Source organism: Coregonus clupeaformis, unplaced genomic scaffold (genome assembly GCF_020615455.1).
Source record: "Coregonus clupeaformis isolate EN_2021a unplaced genomic scaffold, ASM2061545v1 scaf1216, whole genome shotgun sequence".
In the NCBI taxonomy this organism is placed as follows: domain Eukaryota; kingdom Metazoa; phylum Chordata; class Actinopteri; order Salmoniformes; family Salmonidae; genus Coregonus; species Coregonus clupeaformis.
The window spans coordinates 35,392-54,209 of record NW_025534670.1 but is presented as its reverse complement, the minus strand read 5'-3'; the positions used below and the strand labels follow the sequence as shown (position 1 = coordinate 54,209).

Genomic DNA, 18,818 nt, shown 5'->3' with positions numbered 1-18,818 from the left:
TGAAGATGGAGATGTGGGAATGAATGAATGTGCATTGAATGCACCTAAATGCATACATGTGTGTTAGTGTGTATATATACTGTTTTTATATCATACTTAGTGTGTGTGTGAGTGTGTGTGTGTACTGACCTGTTTGACCTGCAGCCCGTGGCTCCAGATCCTCTCCAGCAGGTCACAGAGGGAAGCGATAAGTGTGTTCTCCTCCACGCCTGTAATGCTGACCTCCCCATGACCCAGCTCCACCGCCTCCCTGCCCATCTTCTCAACCAGCATGCGCTTGGTCTGGAGGGACACACATCACCATACAGGGAGATTACCATCTCTGGAGGCCAGATGGTTGACACTAGAGGTGTTCGATATCAATATCCAAGTGATAGTCTACCGCAATGGTCATTGACATCAGAATACTTCTGAGTGACATTGAAACTAATGTAGACTCACTGAAGGTGTCGTATCTCAATATCCATGTGATAGTCTACTGCAGTGGTCATTGCAATCGTTTTATGTCTGAGTAAGAGTGAGATGTAGACTAGTATTTACTGTACCTTATTCCTGCACTCCTTCAGCAGACCCTCCACAAACTTCCAGTTGGTCTGAGCGATGACTGAGGGGGAGAGGTTGGACAGCTTGGGCTGCCGGATGGTAGTGCCCAGGTTCCTGGCCTCCTGGATGTATTTCTGTTATGAGACAGAGAGGACAGGGTCAGAGAGGACAGGGTCAGAGAGGACACACGTGGAGTAGGCTATACACCAAGGGAGAGTAATCAATCTGGCTCAATGGTCATCATCACATAAACACAGAGGGTCACATCACTGGGCAACCAACCAAAAATGTATACAGTGCATACAGTGGACAGATTTCTGGTAACTACTACAGTGAGGGATTGATCATTCCAGAGGAGGGAGAGGGAGGAGCTCTGAGTCAGTTGTATAATGAGCTGAGCTGCCTGTACTGAGGTCATTTCATGATGGATGATGTGTTTCTGTCCTTTACCTTTCTGACCTCAACATCCATCCTGGGAGGCGTGTCAGTGCCATGTGTTTTCTGGATGCTGTCAAATCTATCTAAATATTGCTTTCTTAATGTTGAGTTAAGTGCACCCTAAAGTGAAACCCTAAACCTGAGAAGAAACCCTGGAAAGTGATCTGGAGTATAAGGTAAAGCTGTGATGCTGGGAGGAGGAGGGAGTGAGGACCCACATGGGGGGAGGGGCCATGTGGACGTAGTGTGAGGCTCAGGCCCCACCCACTGCCAACACATACCACATCCACAGTCACAGACTTTAGACAGGGCCTGAAGGACTGCGAGAGCCAGTAGTAGTCTAGAAACAGCAGGAGCTGCAGCTCCGGGAACAAACACTCCACATGCTGGGAGCGTGTGTGTGAGACGGAGAGAGAGAGAGACCAAAGAGAGAGTGTGTAAGAGAAAGTAGGTAGATGTGAGGAAGACAGTAGGTTTCAGAGGGAGATAAACAGAAACAGAAAGAGAGGTTAGGCCAAGAGAAAATAATTGAGGGAGAGAGTAACAGAGATAATGGACAAACAAGACTTTAATTCAATTGTTCCAGACGTTAGAGATTTAGAAGTGAATACCACAAACCATGAAGAAGAGTGAGGAAGAAATCGACAAGAAACTAACAATAACACAAAAACAGAGAGACAAAATCCATGTGAATATGGTTTGGGAATGTTAATCCCGTTTTCCTAGGGCTGCTTGATGTCCTCTCACCTCTCTCTGGTCGTTGTCCAGGTAAAGGTGTTCAGCGTGCTGTTTCTGTCTGTCCTTCCTCCTCCACTGTGCTGGAGCACTCCTCTTCGCCCATCTAACATACAAACAAAATAACTTCACTTAGAAAGACACGAAAGCCAAATAGCAAAGATGGAGACAAAACAAACATATTTCTTCAGTATGTAAATCAGTGTCTCTTGCGGAGGTGTGATCCTCACTTGTTGCTGATGGGTCCAGTGGAGAGCACGTCAGACTGCAGCCGGGGAAAGAAGCCGTGTTCGTAGCGACCCTGGCCAATCTTCATATCCAGCAGGTGGGGATGCAGTGCCGTGTGGTCGATCTTAACCACCCGCATCTCTATGGCCTTCTCTGGGGTGATACAGAGAGGGGAGGAGGATGAGGTACTGTCAAAGCAGATCCTTTAGCACCAACCGTCATGGAGGATTTAACAGTCTTATGTCATCGTTAAGACACTCTGTGAGTGCCTATGAGTCATAGCACTGAGGAGTCACATAGATTCACCACTCCACATCTCATCTCTGACTCCTTACCCTCACCACCACACCTCCATGCTGTGAGTTATCATCACCTGACCTAGGGTTGCAAAATTCCATTAACCTTATCAAAATTGTCAGGTTTTTCAGAAATCCTGGTTGGAGGATTCATGATTTCCTGCTTATTCCCTTCTGATTCCGGGAATCTTCCAACTGGGAATTTTTGGAAAGTTATCGGAATTTTGCATCCCTAACCTGACCCAACCCTCAACATCATCAGCACCAATGACAGCAGGCTACATAGTTAAGACTATTACAACTGTGTAGATAACTGTGTAATGTATTAGGTTAGTACATAACTGAAATGCATTCAATGAATCATACGATTACAGAGAGAAATTTGAAATAATCTATAGTTAATGGAAAAAATTAATCTTCACATGAATTATTCCAGGTGCTACTGACTGTTCCCAAAGACAGAGTAGAAGAAAAACCTATGCCCTCTAATCTTATTGTTCCCATAATGTATTGCAAGCACAAACAATAACCTGCCACCAAGGGGAAATAAGGACGGATTATTACTAAGGTGAGCCTTGTAGTTCTCTAACCCGATGGAGTGAGGTTCAGGGGAGACAAAATCGATTTTCTCATATCGCTTTTTAAGGAGTTTGTCTGAAAACGAGAACAGTTACGTCTGTTAGCAAAGAAAGGTTAAAATAAATCAGTGAGGAACGATTTGAGACATGTGTGTCTTAAAAACATACAAGTATCTTGCACCATCTGAGACAATGATCCCTTAATAGTATCGGTGTGAAAATGGGTTTCCTCTTTTCTTACCCGCCTCGTCGATATTGGTGCACTTCTGGTACATGGAGGTGCGCAGAGTGGGCGTGCGCACGTTCAGCATGCGGATTTTGTCCACGCGGAAGTCAAACACCCTCAATGTGTGTTCCTTGTCCTCGTCATCATGGCAAAGGATCTTACTATCGATGAAGGAGGCAAACATCTGAGTCTCCAGGAAACGGGACAGGAAGGGCAGGTAGGGCTCAGGCTGGTCAGAGAGGAAGGAGGCCTGGAAGGGACAAAAATCACATCACAAAATGAAGTGAGGACTCCTGGGGGCTAATTAATATGAAAAGCTTTAAAGACTACTGAAGACTTCCACTCAAATGAATGTTTCAGTGTCATGAGTGGGATTGCATCCCAAATGGCACCCTATTCCCTATATAGTGCACTATTTTTGACAACAGCCCTAGGGACCCTTGTCAAAAGTAGTGGACTATATAGGGAATCCAGTCCCTGATCTCACCTTGTCAAAGTTCTGCATCTGGTCCCTGTTGCTGAACCAGGACTCCTTGTCCTGGCTGGGCTGGATGACAAACGCCTCGTAGTCGGCGAACATCTGGGTGAAGCGGTTGGCGAAGACCTCTCGCACCTGGATGTTGAGCTGGTGCATCTTCAGCTCCTCCTCATCACACTGCACCTTCAGGTCCTTGTTGCTGCTGGCATCCTCCCTCACATCCAGCTGGAAGAGGGAGAGGGGGAGGAAACACAGGGGGTCAGGAAAACACAGCACAGAAAAATAGAGAGAGTGAGGAGTCGGCAACAGGCGGCCCGCGGGCCAAAACCAACCAATGAGTGAAGTTTATAAAATATAGATATACAGTACCAGTCAAAAGTTTGGACACACCTACTCATTCAAGGGTTTTTCTTTATTTTTACTATTTTCTACATTGTCGAATAATAGTGAAGACATCAAAACTATGAAATAACACATATGAAATCATGTAGTAACCAAAAAAGTGTTCAACAAATCAAAATATATGTTATATTTGAGATTCTTGGGCTTAGTTGTGGTCAATATGCAGTGTACAAATTATTATAATTATGTTCCGGCCCCCCGAACATCCGCTCCGACAAAAATCGGGCCGGCGGCTGATTCTAGTTGCCTACTCCTGCCATAGAGGGTATGGGTTTCTAACACATGATCTTATCTCCATGTTAGCACAGGCTGCTGGAGCAGTGATAGGGGCATGGGAGAGGAAGTCTGAGATGTTTTGATTTATTGAGAAAAAAAAACTGAAAACACACACATTCCTCTGTTACAATCAAAGTGTGACACAGTTGCAGATCTCAACATGCAAGAGCAGGACAAAAGGACACAGTGAGTGAGTCACCTATACGTGTCTGCACAGACTTGAAGATGTGTAATGGCTACGAAGCCCAGATCAGATGGCAGGGATGTGACCCACTGAGCCCTCCTCTAATTCATTGCTCTACATCACTGATCCTAAATCAGGTGGTTACCTTAATGTGGGACATGGCCACAATGACCCTACCTGAAGCCTTACCCACTAATTGGGGCGCTAAAAGCAGACTACCAGGGCAGGGCAATCTCTTCATAGAAAGCTAACGCTAGCCCCTACTAGTCCATAAGCTGCTTACTGTGGGCTCCTAGAGATATGGCGAGTTGGAGAGACCTACTCTCGGTAGTTAAAAGCTAATTTATCCATTCACTGGTCTGTAATGTGATTTTGCTGAAACATTACCATATATTACCAACGGCCCTCTGTGTCGTGTTCAAACCAGATGGCAATTAGGTTCTGTATGGGCGCCAATTTTCTGTTGATGGCAATGTAGTAGACGTCCTCCGTCACCAGGGCTGAACACAGAACACCTGGAGCTGGCAGGCAGCAGCTGATGAGGTGAAACCTTACATGGGCAGCTCATAGACTGCCTTTCCCAGCACTACAGTATCTTTGCTCTACAAACACCTTAGTCATTTTCAAAAGAGTGTGACAGTTCTGTCAATTTGGCTGGATGTCCTTTGGGTGGTGGACCATTCTTGATACACACGGGAAACTGTTGAGCGTGAAAAACCCACTAGCGTTGCAGTTCTTGACACAAACCGATGCGCCTGGCACCTACTACCATACCCCGTTCAAAGGCACTTCAATCTTTTGTCTTGCCCATTCATGTCTCAATTGTCTCAAGGCTTAAAAATCCTTCTTTAACCTGTCTCCTCCCCTTCATCTACACTGATGGAAGTGGATTTAACAAGTGATATCAATAAGGGATCATAGCTTTCACCTGGATTCACCTGGTCAGTCAATATCATGGAAAGAGCAGGTGTTCTTAATGTTTTGTACACTCAGTGTATATGCAGACTATGTATCTAGAATAATATGTTCCAGTCAAACGGATGACCGTGGCCCTGCTCTCACCTTCTCCAGGCTGACCCCAGTCCTCTTGACCAGGGCCTGCAGTCTGGCGATGGTCTCGTTCTCCCTCAGCAGGTAGGAGTTGAGGGGCGAGCTGGCCAGGTTGCCGTTGCGTCTGTCCGTGACCATGTCGGTGGAGCGTAAGCACCGGTGTTTGGCCTGACCCTGGCTGTGGTGCGGGTTTCCCTCTGGAGACACGCCGAATGCCAACAGCACCTCAGAGATCTCCTGGATGAACTCTAGCTTGTTGGGGAACTGAGGAAGGTCCTCTGGCAGCTCGATGAAGTGGTTGTCGATGTCCACGAAACACAAGTTGGCCTGGAATGACAGGCGGTCTTGTTTAGCTTTCATTGTAAACATGTTGGTGAAACAGAGAACACCAGAGAGAAACCAACTGAGTGACAGTTATTTTCTCGTTATAGCAGAACCATTACCACTTCGCTCCACTAGGTGGCTTAAAGCAGAGCAGTACCAATTGAGGCATAGTGAGAAAAGATGTGGATGAGTTCAAGATATTAACTGAAGACAGTAATATAATATCAACAGATATTCTGAATGGAACAAACTACTTTTTTGAATAAGATCAGCCCTCCATTGTTGATCATGCTGCCTTTCATCTTAAGAGTATTAGGGGTTAAATGTAGGCATGGATTAATAAGGCAATATTGAGATTGACTTAGGTCATCAATTTATACATTCTCCGGCTTTTTATGCGTCATAGCTCTTTCTATTGGACCGGCTCAAGATGTGTAAAAGCTTGTTGGCACACACAGCACCCTTCCTCCAGGCTCTATGTTTAAGGGCCCTTGCTGTGAACAGTAGTAAAGCAACGTGTTTTGATCAACTGTAAAAGCATGGGTAAACTACAACATGGTTAATGAAGGCTGTTTGTCCTCACAAAGGACACTCTCTACCCTCTAAATTATTAAGAAGTAAACACAAACCCATTTTATTTAAGAAAATTCATTAAGCATGAATAATGTTTAATGATAACCATTTAGCATTTATCAATGGGATATCTAAGTAATTCATAAATCATACACTGCTCAAAAAAATAAAGGGAACACTTAAACAACACAATGTAACTCCAAGTCAATCACACTTCTGTGAAATCAAACTGTCCACTTAGGAAGCAACACTGATTGACAATAAATGTCACATGCTGTTGTGCAAATGGAATAGACAACAGGTGGAAATTATAGGCAATTAGCAAGACACCCCCAATAAAGGACTGTTATTGCAGGTGGTGACCACAGACCACTTCTCAGTTCCTATGCTTCCTGGCTGATGTTTTGGTCTCTTTTGAATGCTGGCGGTGCTTTCACTCTAGTGGTAGCATGAGACGGAGTCTACAACCCACACAAGTGGCTCAGGTAGTGCAGCTCATCCAGGATGGCACATCAATGCGAGCTGTGGCAAGAAGGTTTGCTGTGTCTGTCAGCGTAGTGTCCAGAGCACGGAGGCGCTACCAGGAGACAGGCCAGTACATCAGGAGACGTGGAGGAGGCCGTAGGAAGGCAACAACCCAGCAGCAGGACTGCTACCTCCGCCTTTGTGCAAGGAGGAGCAGGAGGAGCACTGCCAGAGCCCTGCAAAATGACCTCCAGCAGGCCACAAATGTGCATGTGTCTGCTCAAACGGTCAGAAACAGACTCCATGAGGGTGGTATGAGGGCCCGACGTCCACAGGTGGGGGTTGTGCTTACAGCCCAACACTGTGCAGGACGTTTGGCATTTGCCAGAGAACACCAAGATTGGCAAATTCGCCACTGGCGCCCTTTGCTCTTCACAGATGAAAGCAGGTTCACACTGAGCATGTGACAGACGTGACAGAGTCTGGAGACGCCGTGGAGAACGTTCTGCTGCCTGCAACATCCTCCAGCATGACCGGTTTGGCGGTGGGTCAGTCATGGTGTGGGGTGGCATTTCTTGGGGGGCCGCACAGCCCTCCATGTGCTCGCCAGAGGTAGCCTGACTGCCATTAGGTACCGAGATGAGATCCTCAGACCCCTTGTGAGACCATATGCTGGTGCGGTTGGCCCTGGGTTCCTCCTAATGCAAGACAATGCTAGACCTCATGTGGCTGGAGTGTGTCAGCAGTTCCTGCAAGAGGAAGGCATTGATGCTATGGACTGGCCTGCCCGTTCCCCAGACCTGAATTCAATTGAGCACATCTGGGACATCATGTCTCGCTCCATCCACCAACGCCACGTTGCACCACAGACTGTCCAGGAGTTGGCGGATGCTTTAGTCCAGGTCTGGGAGGAGATCCCTCAGGAGACCATCCGCCACCTCATCAGGAGCATGCCCAGGCGTTGTAGGGAGGTCATACAGGCACGTGGAGGCCACACACACTACTGAGCCTCATTTTGACTTGTTTTAAGGACATTACATCAAAGTTGGATCAGCCTGTAGTGTGGTTTTCCACTTTAATTTAGAGTGTGACTCCAAATCCAGACCTCCATGGGTTGATACATTTGATTTCCATTGATAATTTTTGTGTGATTTTGTTGTCAGCACATTCAACTATGTAAAGAAAAAAGTATTTAATGAGATTATTTCATTCATTCAGATCTAGGATGTGTTATTTTAGTGTTCCCTTTATTTTTTTGAGCAGTGTATAAGTAAATTGATAAAAAATGTACCTACTTTATGTAAATTAGGTGGTAAAACGACTGTTAATCAAAACGAAGGACAAAAACAAGCCTGGAGAGCTAGGGAACGAGGGATGGTTTGTAATCTGAGTTGTAAGGCCCTGTGATTCTCTACAGATTAGCCAATTTCACGCCGTCACTTTGTTGGGTGTATCAGACAGCAGATGAAGGAGATGGGGTTGGCAGGAGTGTCCAGAGGGAAGTCTTTGTTAGTATTCTCAGCACACACATCATTCCCGCATAGCAATCTGATTAGAAATGACTTGTTAACGCTCTGACAGGCTGCATTTAAAGAGGGATGGGCTGAGGGAATCCAACTAAATGGTTTCAGCTAGAGCTGAATGTTTCCAATTAAAAATGCCTTTTGGAGAGAAGGAATAGGGAGGACAGGAGAGGAGAGAAATGAAAAAGGTATACAACCCTCGAGAAATAATTCCATGCATTAATCAAAAAAATATATTTGTATTTGTGTGTGTGTGTGTATGTGTGTGAGTCGCGGTGCGTGTGTGTGCATACATGCGTGTATACAGTTGAAGTCGGAAGTTTACATACACTGGAGTCATTAAAACTCGTTTTTCAACCACTCCACACATTTCTTGTTAACAAACTATAGTTTTGGCAAGTCGGTTAGGATATCTACTTTGTGCATGACTGTCACGATCGTTACATGAAGCGGACCAAGGCGCAGCGTGATAAGCGTACATTCTTTTATTTGACTTACTTAACAACCGACAAAAACAACAAAACAAACGATACGTGAAGTCCTAGGGTTAAACACAAACCTTACGGATCAAGATCCCACAAAACAAAAGTGCCAACAGGCTGCCTAAGTATGGTTCCCAATCAGAGACAACGAGAATCAGCTGCCTCTGATTGGGAACCACCCTGGCCAACATAGAAAACACGAACTAGAACACAACATAGAAAATAACACATAGAAACTCCACACCCTGGCTCAACATATAAGAGTCCCCAGAGCCAGGGCGTGACAATGACACAAGTAATTTTTCCAACAATTGTTTACAGACAGATTATTTCACTTATAATTCACTGTATCACAATTCCAGTGGGTCAGAAGTTTACATACACTAAGTTGACTGTGCCTTTAAACAGCTTGGAAAATTCCAGAAAATTATGTCATGGCTTCAGAAGCTTCTGATAGGCAAATTGACATCATTTGAATCAACTGGAGGTGTACCTGTGGATGTATTTCAAGGCCTACCTTCAAACTCAGTGCCTCTTTGCTTGACATCATTGGAAATTCCAAAGAAATCAGCCAAGACCTCAGAAAAAAAATTGTAGACCTCCACAAGTCTGGTTCATCCTTGGGAGCAATTTCCAAACACCTGAAGGTACCACGTTCATCTGTACAAACAGTAGTACACAAGTATAAACACCATGGGACCACGCAGCCGTCATACCGCTCAGGAAGGAGACGCGTTCTGTCTCCTAGAGATGAACGTACTTTGGTGCAAAAAGTGCAAATCAATCCCAGAACAACAGCAAAGGACCTTGTGAAGATGTTGGAAGAAACTGGTACAAAAGTATCTATATCCACAGTAAAACAAGTCCTATATCAACATAACCTGAAAGGCCGCTCAGCAAGGAAGAAGCCACTGCTCCAAAACCACCATAAAAAAGCCAGACTACGGTTTGCAACTGCACATGGGGACAAAGATTGTACTTTTTGGAGAAATGTCCTCTGGTCTGATGAAACAGAAACAGAACTGTTTGGCCATAATGACCATCGTTATGTTTGGAGGAGAAAGGAGGTGGCTTGCAAGCCGAAGAACAACATCCCAACCGTGAAGCACGGGGGTGGCAGCATCATGCTGTGGGGGTGCTTTGCTGCAGGAGGGACTGGTGCACTTCACAAAATAGATGGCATCATGAGGAAGGAAAATTATGTGGATATATTGAAGCAACATCTCAAGACATCAGTCAGGAAGTTAAAGCTTGGTCGCAAATGGGTCTTCCAAATGGACAATGACCCCAAGCATACTTCCAAAGTTGTGGCAAAATGGCTTAAGGACAACAAAGTCAAGGTATTGGATTGGCCATCACAAAGCCCTGACCTCAACCCTATAGAAAATGTATGGGCAGAACTGAAAAAGCGTGTGCGAGCAAGGAGGCCTACAAACCTGACTCAGTTACACCAGCTCTGTCAGGAGGAATGGACCAAAATTCACCCAACTTATTGTGGGAAGCTTGTGGAAGGCTACCCAAAACGTTTGACCCAAGTTAAACAATTTAAAGGCAATGCTACCAAATACTAATTGAGTGTATGTAAACTTCTGACCCACTGGGAATGTGATGAAAGAAATAAAAGCTGAAATAAATAATTCTCTCTACTATTATTCTGACATTTCACATTCTTAAAATAAAGTGGGGATCCTAACTGACCTAAGACAGGGAATTTTTACTATGATTAAATGTCAGGAATTGTGAAAAACTGAGTTTGAATGTATTTGGCTAAGGTGTATGTAAACTTCTGACTTCAACTGTAGGTGCATGAGTGTATAGGTTACCTCCTGGGGCAGCTCTAGTTTGGTGCGGTCACCCTCTCCGTTGGAGTGCAGACCCATCAGGTAGGGCACGGGGGCATCCAGGAAGTGCAGCAGTGAGGCAGGCAGGATGGGCACATAGACATGCTGCCACTGGAAAGGGAACATTAAGGCTGTGATGCTCTCTGCCACAGTCATCAGCCTCTGGTAATCTGTCACACAAACAACAGAGGAGAGAGTCACAAACTGACTGGTTTTATACGGTCACAAAGGCTAATGGTTTTGACACCTACAGTACGCACTGTATTGTAATGTACAGGGTTAAACAATCCTCTCCAAGTCAAGTGTTTGGCATCCAACTGGTAGAGCACGGCGCTTGTAACGCCAGGGTAGTGGGTTCGATCCCAAGGACCACCCATACACAAAAAATGTATGCACGCATGACTGTAAGTCGCTTTGGATAAAAGCGTCTGCTAAATGGCATATTATTATTATTATTATTATTATTATTATTAAACGTCCATCCAGTCCTGTTTATCTACATTCCTTCTCTATCAGTCACAACAAACCTATATTCAGTAACAGCTCTGTCTTTGCTGTTCTACTGCCAAAATAACTACTAGTCCTTCATTTCGCCTTCCGTTCTCCCCCGTTCTCCCCCCAGAACAGGCCCTCTCCCCTCTCCTCTCCCCCCAGAACAGACCCTCTCCCATCTTCTCTCTTCCCCCAGAACAGGCCCTCTTCCCTCTCCCCTCTCCCCTCAGAACAGGCCCTCTCCCAGGCCAGGTCTCCCCCTGGTCGGGCCACCTCTCCCAGGACTCGGGCTAGGGACTCAGAGACAGGAATACTAATCTAGCCTGTCTGCTAGTGCTCTGACCTTGCCTGGTGAACAACAACAGGCCCTTTCAGAGCATGATACCACCTTCCTGAGAAAAACCACAAACAGACCGACACACACCCATGCAAATGAAAGGACGCACGCACACGCACAAACAAACACATTAAAGTACACACACATCCACACACACACACAAATGCGTGCACACACACAAACCACACACCGCACCACAGTATCATACACACACAGGCCTTGCCAACAGCTAATCTGGTCTAAGAGAAAACATACTCTTTAATAGGGTCATTCATCAGATATTCAACTGGAGGAAATCTAATGAGCTTCAGTGTTGGTGTAGTCCTCCACTTGTCCTCCCCTTTGCTACACTGCTTCCCAAAAGGCCTTTCTAAGACGAATAAGGTCATCGGAGCCTATTTGAGTACTTTGCTAACAGAATAAGAGCTCTATATATGGACCACTACCATGCAGGCCAGGCAGGGGAAATGGCAAGCTTCCATTGATCTACTTGGAGAGATGGGAAAAACAGCAGCAGATGCTCGTTTCAAGGAGGTTTAATGTACTGTATGTGGGAAAGACACTGGCCAGGCCAGGGCCTATGTATCTGAGTTATGAATTATGCCTCTATTTTTAGAACAGCCCCTCTCCAGGCAGCTCATATTTAGTATAGGGCATCACTTGCCTCAGCCTATGCAGTTTTAACTAACGACACCCTGTCCCTGCTCAGTGGAAAGCTCACAGGCTCACACTCTAGAAAACACTCTTTAGGTCACACATTCTGCAGTGATGAGCCTTCTGGAGAAAAAAAAGGATGATGTCATCTCCAACCAATCATCTTTACCCTGCATCACTGACTGCCGTCCTCCTCCTTATCCTCCTGCGAGGGTTGCCTAGCAACACCACAGCATTGCACCTCTAGCCCCTAGCGTTTTATAAACAATTTGCCTTTTCCCTGTCTCCGTAATGGATCCTATCAACACGCCTGCTCCCCAATCCTGAAACAATCTGACTCTGATCAAAGTAAATCCCTGTGTGCTTCCATGGAGGAGGAATATGCCATTCTGTATAATGCTGAAAGGCAGATTTGCTTTTCAAAACCTCCAACATTGGTCCCTGAACAAAACAATTCCTGATTGGAGCTGATTTATTATGTATAATGCTGTTTCTTTTCACACACATACTGGAAGACCTGTTTCTATCAATTCTGTAGATCTCATTTTTCTATGTGCCAAATGACCTGTGTCATATCTAAATATCTGTCATTCCTCCCAAAAAGGTTCTCTTGAATGTGTCCCTATTAACTGTCATTCTCTCTCAGCGTAGGCCTGGGGTTGAACATGAGCAGGGGAAAACAAAGAGGGACTGATCACAGCCAACAGAGACAGCCCTTCACAGCACACACACTGCTGCTGCTGCACTACAGCCTGTTTACCCCAGCAACTCACACCACACACACACACACACCACACATACACACATCACACACACACACACGCCACACACATGCACCACACACCACACACACACACACGCCGCCACACACACACACCACACACACAGGCTAGGCCTGAGCTAAGAGCCCATGAGGAGAAACGTACAGCTGAGAAGCATACAGCTTTCTTTAAAGGTCCAATGCAGACGTTTTTATCTCAACATCAAATCACTTCTGGGTAACAATTAAGTACCTTACTGTGATTGTTTTCAATTAAAATGGTAAAAAATATATATTTAAAAAATAGCTTCTTAGCAAAGGGCAATGTCTCAAGCAAGAATTTTGCTAGGACTGTCTAGGAGTGGTCTGAGTGGGGAGGATAAAACTGTTATTGGCAGAGAGGTTTGGAACTCTCTTTCTTATTGGTCTATTAACAAATTTACTGCATGGTGATGTCACCATGGAAGGCCAAAACTCCATCCCACCAAAACATGCATACATTTCAGGCGGTCTTTTCAAACTGCTCTTACACTAAAAGGCCATTATCATTTTCACAATTTCACTGTATTATTCCAACCTCATAGTGTGGAAATATATATAAAACACAGGAAAATCACGTTTTTGACTGCACTGGGCCTTTAATGGAATCACAGGATAGTTTATTTAATCTGCCTGGATAATAGTTCCATTGAACATACCGAAGATCTTAACCACAACTGTTATTTCAGTTTTTCTTCTACATTTTCAGTATTTCTGTTGAAATAACAAATCACAATCCTTTCTAAAAGCGATGCTTGGGGACAATAGACAGAAAACCACAGAAAGTTCAGCAGATCAGAGAGAAAGATCCTAAGTAAGGACTTACGCTGTGAGTAGAGCAGGATCTGGATCTCCAGCAGGGCGCAAGTAAACAGCTGGAGGACATTCTCCACCCCCAGCAGCTCAAACACCTGGCTGATAGGGAAGTCAAAGAGAGGCAGCTCTGCCGTGCTGGGCCTCTGGCACACCACTGGCCCGTACACCCCCGAGAACTTCAGGGAGCGCCCAGCGGGAGGCAGGGGCACCTCGTATAGGATGTTGTAGACGTAGCTCTCCAGGGGGAGGGGCGGGGGCTGGGGGGAGGAGACGGCCTGGTGGAGCTGCTGGAGCACCTTCCTGCAGGCCTGGGGGAAGGCCATGGGTGCGATGAGGCAGATGCACTTGGACACGTAGAGCGTGTCGCGGCTGATGTCGTAGGAGTTGAAGCGCTGCAGCCGGGAGATGGAGGGTGTGGGGAGGAGCGTGTGTTGGGGGTGGGGGTTGAGAGGGTGGGGATGGAGGTGGCGCTGCTCCTCTGGGCACCGCGGGGGTGGTGGGGGGTGTGCAGGATGTCATATTGTTCGGCATTGTGCATGTGGTACAGGGTCTGCATGGCGCTGCAGATCTGCTTGCTGGTCACCTCCTCGTAGAAGGTGAGGGCGAAGCCATACGTCCGCGAGCCGTCCTCCCGTGTGATGATGAAGGGGTGAAACTGAGGCTCGCGTGTGTCCGCCTGTGTCCGGAAGGACAGACCCTTTGGCATACACAGCTGAGAGAGGAGAACGGAATAGATCAGGTTAGTCTATCAGCAAAACGATACAGGTTCTAATCCATAAAGACATACAGATGTAAACCCTGGAAACAGAAATGGGTGTAGCTTTAAAGAAAATACACTTTGTGTTAGTTACACATTCCGCAGTTCCTTTACCATGCCAACGGCATCCTGGTCAAATGGACTCCACTCCACATTCTCTGGGTAGTGCGCTAGAACTTTGGATTTAAAGGTTCTCCGCAGTGGACTCTGCTCAAAATTCTCACCTGAAAGAGAGGGAGAAATAGAGTGACAGAGAAAAAGACAGAAGGAAAAAAATTCAGGACTCAGGGCCCAAAGAGCAACAGAAGCGCAAAAGGATGCAGAGGCCCAATCAGAAGCAGGCTTGAGGCACAAGACAACCCTCCACACAGGAAATAGGAAGTGAGCACAGTGGTCTGGAGAGAAAGGCTGTATTGCATCATGTAAAGCTGTCAACAGCATCATGTACTGGGCCAGTGAAGGAAAGTAACCGCTGCCAAAGAGGTCAAATAGTCAGATAATAATACTATGTATTGGGTTTTGTTTGTATAAATCTATTCAGAAAAAGACAATGCTTTGTTGCTTATAAGAAAACAAACTTCTACATGTAGGAGTACCAGTAAAGTGACAGCTTTTATGGCAATACAGGCAAAGCAACCCGCAAAACAATCAATCAATCAAACAAACCAACACAAATCAAATTGATTCAGACCCACAGTGAAAGCAGAAGTGATGCACACACCAAGACATGATTGATAAGTCATTCAGAGTGGAGGGGAAGAGTACACATTGGCCAAGCAACACCAGCGCTGGTAGGTAGAACTGGGTGTGTGTGATGTAGAGACGTAGTGATTGTCAAACAGATTGGCTTGTTGTTGAGTAGCTAGCTGCCAAAAGAGGAGGTGAAGGTAGAGGAGGAGGAGGAGGAGGAGGAGAGAGGGAGGAAGGTCAGAAGGAAAAGTGCTTGCAGAGTTCCCCTCACCTGTGCAGAACTGAGTTCTCAGAAACATTAAAAATCAACAAAAGGAGAGTGCTGTGAAAGAAGGGCGTGTCAGGTTAAAGGAGCAAGCGGAGGTGAGGTCATTCTGAGGAGGGGGGCTGGTGGGGGGGTGGGGGGGTTACCTTCATCTGCACTCGCCAATCCTCTGGCCCCATCTCTGAATTTAGTAGCCTCTATATACTGGCATAAAGCTACACAACAGATAAAACAACAGTAATTAATCACATGGCTACTGCTGAGTACCGCATCACTTCTCAATATGTGCATACACAGCAGGAGTTACTCAGGACCGGAGGGTTCTGACAGTGTTCTCCTATAGGTGAGAGAAACACTGAGGGAACAACACGTCCTCTTCATGTGTGTATGGAGGCACAGAGGTTTCTGTCAGGTTTAGAAGGTTTCTGTCTAAACCAGCTGCGTGGGTTGTCAGAGAATTATGTGTGTTGCTGTAGCAATGCAGTGCTCTCCTCTCCTCTCCAAAACCCATGATTAATCCCTGTTGTCAGTGCTATGCTGTGGATTATGGTATTACAGTGAACACACTTGAAGAGCTGTATCTGTGTGTTATAATACATGGGGAATATGATCAGGCCTGTGCTGGTTCTGAAGGAAGCAACACAGTGTAACTGTGGGGTGGCAGGTAGCTTAGTGTTTAAGAGCCAGTAACCGAAAGGTCACTGGTTCTAATCCCCGAGCCGACTAGGTGAAAAATCTGTCGATGTGCCCTTGAGCAAGGCACTTAACCCTAATTGCTCCTGTAAGTCGCTCTGGATAAGAGCGTCTGCTAAATGACTAAAATGTAAATGTAAATGTAACTGATGGAGGATGAGATCATTTAAAAACACCTGAGGGGATAGTGGAGGATCCTGAAAAACACACATTAACTATAGTGTTTCAGAAGAAGTGGAATGTGGCAGACACAGGTCTATAAAAAACAGACTAGGGGTCTGAACAAAGAAGGTATTTGTTAAACAATAAGTTATTCTGAAAGTATACAAAAATATGTGCTCTGCTGTAAGTCAAAGTTATGAATGACGCACATTCTTCCCTGTATGGTCATAACAGTGCATTGTCCCATTGAGTCTTGAAAAAGGCCTGGCAGCTGAAACATCAATAATAAACAGTCTCCATTCTATACTGTTGCCTTTGTTTTTCTCTAGTCAAAGCTATGAACAAACATGTTCTTGATTGCCTGAGGTAGAAGTTGGTAGATCATGTGTATCCTAAGACAGTCAGTGAGAGATCATAATAAGACTCTCTAGACTGGTCCCTGTGTTCCTTCCTACACTGTCCACAAAGCTAGATAAACCTGGGGGATGGATGTTATTGTACGGTACAATTTGCATATACCACGCCCCTCCCCTCCCCCATAAACCCCAATGTGTGCCACCCATGACTGAGAAAACCTACATGCCAAGTATAGAGCTTATCTTGACTTTTTAAGAAATCATGGAATACTTGCTTCTTTTAGTATTTTTCTAGTAGGTTTCCTCAAAGAGGAAGCCCCCACATCTCTGTCAAAGAAATACCTGACGCATCTACATATGTTTCAATGACATTATTATTATACTGACTGCTGTTACTAAGGTCCAATAGTCAGCTGAAGAGTGAGTAAATGCCAGCCTGTTCAAATCTCTCCATCCCTGGTGAGTTTATAGTACACCTGCTATTGCACAGGTGTCAGTCTGCTGATTCATTCAGTGTTATGCTGTTTTAGACACACAGAAGGAGAGAGAAACCTAGGTCTGCATCTCTCTCTCTCTGTGCCATGGCTAGGGTCCAGTCCTCCTCCAGTCCGGCTGTCACACATTATACACCGCATTTTAGAGCTGAGGGAGCCTGTGGCTGTGTGGGATGTATGACGTGCCCTCTCTTGTCTTCCCTGAGTCAGGAGATCCGGTCCAATCCAGAGCCTCTCCCAGACCGTCCTCCCTAACCCTTCAGATTTATAACTACCTCTCTGTGATAACCCACAAATAGGACCATTACTGATTGGTCTGACAGGTAAACCTGTCTGGCCTTACCCATCATTTTCCTCAGTGATGACACACAGTACATCAGATTATTGATGATGCTGTGGAAAAGAAAGCCTCTTTCTGAGTACTGAGTAACGTGATTGATTCATTGTGTGTCTGCTTGAACATGTTATTCTGCTTATTTTAGCTGGCATTTAGTGACAGCGGAAAAAAGCTGAAGAAACAATAGCTAGGTTTCCATCCTATTGGCGACAGATTTTCATGCAAATATTCTAAAATCTGCATAAAGAAAATATGCACATTTCCACACCAGTGGTGTGTTTCCACCAAACTGATAAAAAAAATCAATGCTTGATGACGTAGTGCACACAAAATGTACTTTTTCGCTTAAGTTTTCATGTACCGAATAAAAATCTAATGTTCAGTGTGTTTCCATCGCATTTTAAACTCTACCGATAGCTTTTGTCACAAAAACTGTTGCGTTAAATAGCAAATGTGCCTAGCCAACAGCTCGCGATACAGTGTGGGTAGGCTAGTCTATATGATGAGATTATGGAAAAGAGCAGGAATGTTTTTATTTGTCAAAGCGGCAGTCAAGCATCGTTCATCATGTCACCAGAATAAGACCCTCGACATTCATTGGAAAGGAGCATCAAGCTCATACCATGCACTTTCATCACCCTGTGAAGTTCATCATAATTTATTTAATCTGTAGCCTAATAAACTGCATGGTTTCCCGTGTCGTAGTGGGAGGATCACACACCATGTCATTGCGTGACTCCAAGTTTACTTCGATATGATGGTTATTCTATCAATATTTGCGCATAAAGGCATTTCCACCACCATTCCGCGCATAATTAATTTTACAGACACAAAAAGATACCACCATGTCGAACAAACAAATTATCTGTCACCATTTATAAAATTGTACCAAAACTTCCTGTATCCATCACAGGTGTCGTGATTATTTTTATTTGTATACGGTATGACTTTACTCGCATAAAAACTGTGGATGGAAATACAGTTTGTGCTGATGATGAGGGAAAGTAAAAAATAGCCAATGTTGCCTCTATTATTATTTCGCTGTACGTCTTTGCTGTGATTCAGATGTCTAAAGGTAAGTGTTGATGTCTATCTGTTATCTAGGCCAGGGGTATTCAACCGGGGGTCCCAAAAAAAGAAAAACAAATGTTTTTATTAATATCGCTAGCAACAACAGAATAAACGAATGACATACCTACAGTGGAAAAGAGGAGAGTATCTTCTTTTTAATGATGGCAACTTCACTTCTCAACTCCTAACATTGAGCAAATTACACTCATTGGAGCCAATTACACTCACTGGAGTATCGGACATAGGCTTTGAA

The 18,818-nt window shown here is 45.1% G+C and overlaps 1 protein-coding gene and 1 non-coding gene across 2 annotated transcripts in view; one reads left to right on the top strand and one right to left on the bottom strand.

Moving 5' to 3' along the window:
- LOC123486435 (DENN domain-containing protein 5A-like) overlaps positions 1-18,818 on the bottom strand; it is a 44,910-nt gene that overhangs the window by 9,596 nt on the left and 16,496 nt on the right. Inside the window, 14 exon segments of the mRNA XM_045217748.1 lie at positions 130-282; positions 546-677; positions 1,263-1,367; positions 1,729-1,822; positions 1,947-2,097; positions 2,805-2,894; positions 3,060-3,294; positions 3,532-3,747; positions 5,447-5,761; positions 10,625-10,812; positions 13,751-14,165; positions 14,168-14,452; positions 14,612-14,721; positions 15,599-15,667. Of these exon segments, the coding sequence (XP_045073683.1) occupies positions 130-282; positions 546-677; positions 1,263-1,367; positions 1,729-1,822; positions 1,947-2,097; positions 2,805-2,894; positions 3,060-3,294; positions 3,532-3,747; positions 5,447-5,761; positions 10,625-10,812; positions 13,751-14,165; positions 14,168-14,452; positions 14,612-14,721; positions 15,599-15,667 (2,558 nt within the window).
- LOC123486436 lies at positions 16,929-16,984 on the top strand. The gene has a single exon (XR_006659382.1). It is a non-coding gene; the product is annotated as a U7 small nuclear RNA (small nuclear RNA).